Source organism: Pseudophryne corroboree, chromosome 1 (assembly GCF_028390025.1).
Source record: "Pseudophryne corroboree isolate aPseCor3 chromosome 1, aPseCor3.hap2, whole genome shotgun sequence".
In the NCBI taxonomy this organism is placed as follows: Eukaryota; Metazoa; Chordata; class Amphibia; order Anura; family Myobatrachidae; genus Pseudophryne; species Pseudophryne corroboree.
Window position 1 is genome coordinate 966,018,221 of NC_086444.1, and position 10,285 is coordinate 966,028,505.

Here is a 10,285-nt window from a genome sequence, read left to right on the forward strand (position 1 = left end):
TTATGAACAATTAATCCACAGCTGATGTGTATCAAATTAGTGATATTTTCCAAGTGAAAAGGAGCAGATATTAAGATCATATACTAATTCATCTGGAAGTCCAGAGTGTTGTGGTCTATAGCAGTGTGGATTTGTGAACCTCCAGTATACATCCTGAATATAAAAAACTGTGTAATAGCCATTCTCCAACACAGCAACAAACTATGAAAGTTTCCGGCTCAGGCTGAATGAGTAATCTTGTATCAATCTTGAGGCTGGAGACCTTATAGTATTGGAAGGAAACAGTGTGTTTCATCTGTATCTAATTGTGTATCTTAGTGGTGTATTAAAGAACTCATTATACAGAGCAGAGCTATTGTATTGTACTATTGATGTATTATTGTTTTTTATTTGCCAGATTTTTAGTAAATTATATATAAATAAAATCTTTAATGTGGAATTAGATTTATAGGTAAGAAAAGGGGCTATTTATAATAGCTAAGAAAAATAAAAATAAAAGTATTTTAATAAGAAATCTACTAGCGCTGTCTGTTTCTTTTTCTTTTCTTTATGTATATTAAGTTCTTAACATGGTTTTTACTGTTTTTATTGAGGAAACATATGAGGAGCCTCAACAAAATGGATGTTGTAATTTAATATAATGCAGTCTCACTAAAAATGGCTGCCGCTAAAAATAAGGACTTCTCGGGTGAATGTTTGATGGCCGCAGTTAAAGGATTAACTACTGATCCGGAAGTTTTAGATGACCGGACAAAGGAGACAATATTAATCCCAGGTGGGAACCTTGAATAAAGATGTCCTGTTTTCCGTTTATGGAGGAACTTTAAGTCCCATGAACGGGATCTCCATAATGACAACTTCCGGTCACAAAATGGAATGCAGATGACCACTTCCGTCTTCCGGTCACGAAGTGGAATGCAAATGATCACTTCCGGCTTAATATAACGGAGACACGACAACTACTTACGCCTGAACTAAAATAAGAAATGGATTGTTTGTTTTTTCTAGGATTTGGTTATGGGGAATATAGGTTTTAGTGATTTAGAAAATCTATGTCTGGAATTAAGCCATACCCTATTAGTGGGAGAGGGGAGTATAATGGTTTCATATGTAGTTTAAGGAAGACATGTCATTATGTATACACTATGATGTTTTTTCTTTTTCATGGTAATTAAGTACAACACGAGCACCTAAGGACCCTTTGATAGCTTTTTTCATTTGAAGTGTGGGGTGACACTATTTTCCATAGGAATCACGGGCTGCCATGGTTGGCGCACTTGTTTCTATCCATTCTTTCTTTCCAATATTTTCTACTCAATAAACACTGCCTACATGAGAAGACCCCATTGCAGCCCAGATCTTCCTCTTGTTTCAACTTAGTGTAGATGTGCTGATGTGTATCAGCCCCATTTGCAAATGTTCTGTTCTAGTACAAAAATGCCTAAGATATGCTCTTTCAACATGTGTACTGTAGGTTTAACTCAGCATCAGCCCCATAGTCTTCCTAATGCCTCACTGGATTTCCTCCAGGTGCTCTGGCATCACCAAACAGTCTAAAACTTATTGGTACTGAAGGTTATTTCCAACAGGAGCTAATGTGTTTGCCCATAGCAGGAAAATGAGATTGCAAACTCCCCGGACACAAAATGGCTGATGAGATAAAAAAAAAAGTTCTCTTATAGCACAACACTATGTGCCCGATTCATGGTTGTATGGAATTGCACAGCCACTTTTTTGCGGCTGTGCAATTCTGCCTAAAATTCTAATGCAGCCAGAGGTGCATTGCATGCATGGTCGCATACAGAAAATAGGCATGCCACATATTATTTTAACCAGTGTGAGTCTGCTTGTGCATCTTATTCACATAGTGATGCAAATAAGATGGATTTTTGGCAAAAAGAGATGCTAACAGAGTTGCACGGGACCTATCAGCTCACTCATGCCAGGCATCTCCCGCTGCATGGCATATTGAGGCAAGATGTATGAGCACACATCTGTAGCTAAATATTAATGCCTCTACAGTTGCAAATACAGATGTGATAAAGTTGCATATGCACCTATAGTTGAGTATTCTCAGGGGTTGGGTATGTGTGACCGCCACTTGGGATCCCGGCGGTCAGCATACTGACTGCGGGATCCGGCAGCGCAATGCCTGTGGTAGGGGTGAGCTTAACAAGCCCCTTGTGGGCTCGCTGTATTTGCCATGCTGCGGGCTCAGTGGCAAGCTGCACTCGCCACAGGTTCTATTCTCACTCTATGGGTGTCGTGGACACCCATGAGTGGGAATAGTCCCTGCTAGTTGGTATGCTGACTGTCAGGATTTAAAAGGATGCAGGATTTAGCCGTTGGTAATGTGACTGGCAGTTTCCTGACTGCCGGTCACATAACTACATCCCATTCTCAGCTCTGGAGCATGTGTCGTACAAAAACACACAAGATATATAAATAAAACTGACTTGGGTTCAACTCTGCAACAGTCTCTCAATGTTCAATAGTGACTGGCTAGAAATACACATATCTGCCCCACCTGCAGTGCGCATGGGGCTAATGCAGACCCGTTTGCTCGCTAGGGTTTTTTTTTGCCCTGTGTTCACATAGTCGCCGCCCATAGGGGAGTGTATTTTCGCTTGCAAGTGTGCAAACGCATGTATAGCAGAGCTGTACAAAAATATTTGTGCAGTCTCTGAGCATCCCAGGACTTACTCAGCCACTGCGATCACATCTGCGTGTCCGGGACCAGAATTGACGTCAGGAACCCTCCCTGCAAACGCTTGGACACGTCTGCGTTTGTCCAAACACTCCAAGAAAATGGTCAGTTGCCATCCACAAATGGCTTCTTCCTGTCAATCTCCTTGCGAACACCCGTACGAATAGATCCATTGCACAAACCCATCGCTAAGCGGTGATCCACTTTGTACCCGTGCAACGCACCTGCGCATTGCGGTGCATACGCATGCATAGTTTAGACCTGATCACCCACTGTACGAAAACACAGCCTAGCGATCAGGTCTGAATTAGCCCCATAGTTTTGCCCAACTGCTAACAAATTTGCTGCTACGATCAGGTCTGAATTACCCCCATTGTGACAAATATTGATAACCACTGATTCCCAGTGGATTTTGGAATATTTTTTGAGAATCACAGTTGGTCTATCTAAAACCCTTATTTTTATCAATGGTGTCACGCAGGTTGTCTTCTTTTTATGGTATATCTAATAAAAGTTAAGTATTAATTGAATTCTTCATGAGCGTTACATCATGTCAAGATAGAGTGCCCCCAGCCAAGAGTATTGTCTTCTTTCTCTACTATGCTTTGATGTTTATTTCTGACTCAGGGGAGCACCGTCGACCTTTTATATAATTGAAATTTAATGTATGGTAATAATTGAATTTAATATATGGTAGGTATTTTTTTTCTCAATCCCTGTTTGTATATTTCCTGTGTCTTCAATATCCTTACACACAGGAAACCTAAGGAAATTCCTGTGTGGACCCCTCACCCTGTCTTTGTACGTTATTAGGGTTCAACGCAGTCTGCACATGGGCCTCCTCCTCTCTAGAAAAGCCCCTGGCTTGCCCTGAGGATGGATTTCAGGAAACACTGTAATGTATAGCTAGCATTTTTACACCACTAATGAAGACATGATTATAAATGTACAGTATTAGCCATTATTTAATGGAATTCCATACCCAAGGAAAAACAATGCTCCTGTCATTTTTGTATTGTGTGTGATATTCAATTAAGACAGGAAAAAAACAAAAAAATATGTTGTTCATTGAAATATAAAACATTTGTTCTATATATTATACACATGTTAAAACATTAATATGACTTTAATTGGTACGATCATCATGGTGATGAATTTTTCCCCATTTATTAAGCTTTTATTTTCAAAGTACACTCCTCAAAGGCACTTCGATCACAAAACAAAAATACATAGCCAGAAATGAACATGGCAATCGTAATACATGACATTTTGTTCCATTGCCTGTTTAGTTCTTGCTTAATCCATTAAATGCTGATCCATACAGAAAACATCTCAACCATTAAGGCGCTGTCATGTAATTAGACAAAACAATATTAAGTCATTGAGCTTCTGAAACAATCTTATATGACAGCGTGAAGAAACATACCTTTACGTTTCATAGCAATGAATAATAATTTCAACAGTGCCATTACTTATTTCTGTAACAAACACAGAATTTAATTTAAAGTTGCTTCCATATTTTCATTATTTATAACAGAAATGAACACTTGAGATTAACAAAGCAAAAAAAAGAATAATTACGTTTCAACTGAAATGTTTCATTATGAGAATTGCCTCTCAATGAGTAGACTTTTAAAATTTCCCACAAACATTTATTTTTTTTACATGTCCATATATTTCTTTTTATTATATTTTATGTAGGAAAATAGATTAGTGTTTTGAAAAGAAAAATTGGCAGTGAAATTAACTTCAAGCTACTTTAGACTTAGTGAAATGCACCTTCCTTTACAAGTACTATAGATCTTAAAGCTCATTATGACATCAGCTAAAAATGTAATTAAATATAAAGTAGATAAATGACTGATTCATACAGCATGTAATATATTTTGACCTTTCTAATTTGCTTCTGACTGTAAATTCTAAAACTTTAAAATTTGTCCTAAAATTCCCTAACTTTTATCATCTGTCCTAGGAGTGTTCAAGGGCATTCTTTGCAAACTAAATATGGGTACCAAATAGGTAACCTATATTCTTGTAACATATTCCAAATAATATAATTGTAGTTCTGTACTGATAAACACAATTTACATAACAGTGCATAACCCAAATGTTGCAGTAAGCAAGACAGTAGCAAATTTACACAATACATTTTCAAAATTATTTTGAACAGTTTTCATACAAAATGATTTAAACTCTTTCAGCTGCTGGCCGTATCTTCACTAAAGTACACACAGATACTTTCTTATATAAGCTATATACTGGATTTATGTAGCAAAACATGAATATCAAATGTACATTATTATTTTTTCTTTTTTTTTAAAGAAATATGTGTATTAGCCAGCATAGATGTGCAGTCCTTTATATTCTTTTACATTATATACAGGATCTTAGTATTTATATAAAACAGTCAACTTTAACTTTAAACATCATTCAAACTATTTATATACAGACCGTATGCCTATATTTGAAAATGGAAAACATTTTCTCAATGTATTTTTAAATTGGCAGCACCAGAATTGCATAATCCTAGATGCTAAGTAAAATTAAAAAGGAAATGACACTATGAAAACATCTGACTATTGTTTGCTCATTTTATCAATATTGTAGTCCTGTAGTACCAATAAACAGAATATCCATCAATACATATGCCTTACTTTCACAGGTCTTCATTAACCTGCACTGAACACTATGCAAAAAAATAATAATTATGCTCCTCCCCTCCTTGCCAAAGCTAAGGGTGACTTGTGCTAGCACACCCTGCCCCTGGGCTGGTTATGTCACGATTTCACACATGCACCGGGGTAGAGATGGGTGCCACGTGCATCCTAAGTACATGCCATTTGCCTATGTAGTGGTGCTTCCCCAGGCATCACATATACTGTTCCAGGGTGCCATTGACACAGCGATTGGACATGTTCTTGCACATTGGGCAGCGGCACGGCCGCACTGCCCTTAAATAAACAAAATCAAATAGTCAATTCATCAGAAAGAATGCAGTACATATTATGAAATGGATTTGTTTTGTTTTATTTTATTTCACACATAAAAGTAAATTTTCTTATGAGAAATCAATCAACTTGCCTAGGTTAGTGGTGAGAGTTTTGATAAGTATGAGATCTACAGGTTACTTGTCCAGACACATTTCAGTTCATATACAAACTTGCAAACTAATTATTTGTTAGTATGATTTCTCCCCCTTTATAGACATGTAGTGCCCTGGAAATAAACTGGTAAATGGGCTTATGCTGAACATTGCTGCCATCAGCAGCTGGCAATGTCTCAGGTAGCTGATGTTTAGCATGTAATAGTTCAGTTTGGAGAAGATAACATAGTGATGTGGTTCTAACATGAAAGGGTCAGTCATTAATACAAAACTCACTCTAAGGACACTATTATCAGGGCTGCACAGGGACATAGGTCACCTCTTCCATTTAGAATTAAATGAAAAGAGATATTATCTGCAACTATACAAAAATGTCATTTACAGTTAGGGGAAAATATAGAAATGTGTTCCCAAGAGAACTTGCACAGACAAACTCATTACCCTGTTCATGGAGTGGCTTTCAACACCAATTTACAAGAATGCATTTCAGTATGTACAATAGTAAAATGATGACCCAAAAAATACATTTAATTCAGAACAAAAGTATACAGTATTTGATTTCTTATTTCAAATCAGCAATGAATTGAATGCAATATTTTACTTTCTTTTAAATCCTCAGTGAAACTATCTTTTTGTTTACAATTATAATAGTCACTACAGTAAAACCATTAACTTAGACAAGTTGACTGAAATGCCACAGGATGAATTGACCATTCTCACTCCCAAATGGAAAATTACCTATAGCACACATAGGACTGCTGACATATAGAAATAAAAAAAAATCAGGACACCAACAGTATATGACTTTATGTTGGAAAATTCACAACATTCTTAATTTTAGTTCCACATTAAAATAAAACAGTTCTAGAAATGTAATTCTAGATGGAAAATAGATCTGTTCTGGTTTAATGGGGATAAATGGGAGTATAATGCAATCTGCACCTAACTGATAACAGTAAATAGTAGTATGTTCTATGTGACAGTCACTACTATTACAACATAATGAAGATAACAAACATTACTGTACACTAAATATGTGAGGGGTTATATATTGTCTGTCACTGATAATTTGATCGTACTAAATGATTAATATGAGTAAAGGCATTACTTTATATAATATACTAGTGGAGACATGGAGCCAATTTGCACAACATGGATCCATTTTAATAGTCAATAAAGCTATAGTATATACAATAAACAGCTGTAAAAATATAAAACAAAGTGCCAAAAAAAATCAATATTTTAGGCAATGGTACAAAATGATCTTTGTGGGAATGTTAAGATGTGGGTTTCTCCTATGCATTCTTGGTGTGTCTTCTGTTTCTTACAATCCTCATGAGCATGGAATCAATGATTCTTATGTGTAGCTCATGAAAAAATGTTATACAACAAAAAGGAGCATTACGATTTAGGAATATATATACTAAAGTTTGTTTTTCATTGATTTTAAATCAATTAAATATTTCTATATCAATATTGTGTTTCTGGGGGCTAAAACACACATGTACTAATATTTTAAAATTAATATAAAAAACATTTGTTAGTACATGTGTGTGTACATGCCCCTGAAACTCCTTATACATTTTTATTGATTCAAAATGATGAAAAACTACCTTTAGGAAATATTCCCCCTAGCCCAGTGGTTTCTAAACTGGGTGCCATGGTTTCCTGGGGTGCCATGGGACACTTACAGGGGTGCCCTTGATTGGTGGTCCAGGACCAATTCAAATGACTTATTGTCAATATAACAGATAAAATCAGTGCTTGTGGCTTCAAATCATAAAACATGATGACAAACAGAAATTAATCTTTTCCCTCACCCCATAACCAAACCTAAGGATGACATTTAAACTCAATGTATTTTATTTTATATATTTTTGTCTGAATTTCTCAATAAGAAACTTATGGCCTACAGGTGCCATAAAAAAAATGTTGATACTCTAGAGTGCAGTGATTCAAACAAGTTTGGGAATCACTGCCCTAGCCATTTAAATTTACCATGGTAAGAAAAGTAAGAAATTGTGTGACAGGTTAAGAGGATACTATTCTGGCACAAAAATATCCTTTTCTAGATAATCTCTTTCACAGTGGCAACTTGTAGAAAGAAACAGTTGGGGAAAATAATTGTATTGGTTATAACATATATTATTTCCCTTTTCTTGGAGCGTGCATGATAAGCTGAATGTCTTATTACAGGAGATGCAGCAGGTTACCTGCTTTTGCCTTGGGGTGATATGTATGCAGTCAGGCTTAGATAGGAATATAATGACCAAGGATTGCCTGAGCAGGAGAAAGAGTACCACATGCTCGAAGGGCACTGTGGGGACTTCTGAGTCACTTGATCTACTGTGCACCAATAAGAAAAACTTTATGTGTGGGATGTAATGTTGCCTGAGTTTGGCGGCCGTGCAGGATGCCAGCCAAGCTTGGACGTTTTTTTAAAGGGGCAATCACTTACAAGACAAAACCAGGCCTTGTAAGTGATTGCCCCTTTAAAATAATGTCCACGTTCGGCCATCATCCCACATGGCCGCCGATCCCGGGTGCATTACATCCCACCTTATATTTTATTTCAAGTCTCCTAATTTTATAGGCTGTATTGTTTCAAAACAAGTATTACAATTTTCAATATGTGGAATTTTGTTCTAAAGATCAACTTACAAATGAAAAGACATACTAAGGATGGGCTTCACAATACCACAAGCAAGTAAAAATCTTTTGTTATTTATTTTCCAAATAAAACAATAAAAATAAAAATAATCAAAATGAAATATACTATGCTTCGTCCACAGTAATTTAACTCTGCCTCACAATGATTTAATGGCATATGTGAAAATGTACACAACAACCACAACAAACTTTTTATAGTGAAAAATATCAATCAGCGAATTACCATCTGGCACATTTTTATAGTGTACATTATTTTTACTCAAGGTTTTTATAGAAATGTTTCAGATGAATGAATTGAAAGTTGTCAGTAGTTAAACAAACTTGATAGGCTAGTCTCTACTGGGCAAACTTAACTTTTGCAAATAAAATCATAGGAAACCAAAAAAAAGTTTTATTTTAAATACTGAGCATTATCAAGTGTTCTGAATATAACATCAATGTTAAAGATTAGAAGGTACAGAACTATTTTTATTTTGTTATCAATAAGAATAATAATAATAATAATAATACTGAATTACACAACCCCATAATTTTATAGATCCTTCAATTATCTTCAGCAAATGTATATTTGGCTTTGAAAATATGCAATTAATGTTGTAACCCTTATTTTCCTCTTATAGTAATTTTTTTTTTTTTTGTTATATACAACCGGAATGGAAGCAATTTATTTAAAAGCCATTGTTTCCTTTTCGAAAATACCAAAAAATATTTTTTTTCCATGTTAAATGTTTTATTTTTCTCTTTTTATCTTAGAAAATGTCACATCTTGATGCAGTTGATGTCAAGTGTGCTTAAGTCATATGAATCAAGAGACTAACAACAGTGGCCTCAGAAACTGGTGTGTTGCCTGTACAACGATTTCAGTCACATTAGACAGATCTTCCAATTCTAGCTGTGCACGTCAGTTAAGCTTCATCTTGAATAAGTGTAGAAAATTGAGTTGTGTTTCTGCTTTATATTTTTGTTTCCCTTTTATTTTCAACCAAGCATCCATTTTATTATTCAAGATGAAATCCATAGGGATGATAGAATTCTTGTTCAGAAAAAAAAAGTCTTCAAGATATCGGATGCCTCTTTTACCACGTTGACAATAAACGCACAAGAAAGACCATTGTGTAAGGCACTCAAAAGGTTCTTATCAATCACGAGAGATCAGTCACACTGACATTCATTCTCATGCCAGGACTCACTGCATGCACTGCTTTTGGAAATTCTGGTGTCAGAACACGTCCATTTTCCCCAGCACTTCCTGTAATTGACAGCCTTGCCTTGTTCCTCATGACATTACTGAAGGATATCTTAAACATAAAGAGAAAAATAAGGAAAATGCATGAAACAAAGAGTTCAAGAACAAATATAAAAGTTGGTTGTGTCGAACGTAAAAACAAAAAAGTTGATGATGACAGTGTCTTCAATCACATTGACAATGTTTGGAAGTGCACTACAGAAATGTTTTGTTATTAGTTGTCATAACATTCAAATGTGTTTCAGTATATATGTTAGTGATTCACATATCACAAAGTAAACACACTGGGGTAGATTTACTAAGATTATTTAGCTGAAGGTAAATTAGTTGCCATACATCCTTTCCAGTTTGGTGAATTCATACTGAGCTCTGAGAGTATAACTAAAATAACTGGAATTGTGAGGATGTGTTTGTATGTGCCATTGACTCAGGTTATAAAAGATAAAGGACTATTGTTGACGGAAACATTGCACTTGTAACATTTCCATGAACAATATTATAAAAACTTTGAAAAAGACCCTCTACAGGTCAAAACACGTTGGCATTGCGTGTGACAAGA

General features: G+C 35.6%; 1 protein-coding gene across 5 annotated transcripts in view; it reads right to left on the minus strand.

The window, feature by feature from the left end:
• Positions 1-8,512: 8,512 nt before the first annotated feature.
• GRIA2 (glutamate ionotropic receptor AMPA type subunit 2) overlaps positions 8,513-10,285 on the minus strand; it is a 325,307-nt gene continuing 323,534 nt past the window's right edge. For 3 of the 5 annotated variants that reach the window (XM_063920481.1, XM_063920482.1, XM_063920483.1), the window contains one exon: positions 8,513-9,778. In XM_063920481.1, the coding sequence (XP_063776551.1) occupies positions 9,623-9,778 (156 nt within the window). In that variant the 3' untranslated portion in view covers positions 8,513-9,622. The remainder of the gene's footprint in view (positions 9,779-10,285) is intronic. The other 2 variants (XM_063920480.1, XM_063920479.1) reach the window with 1 other exon arrangement.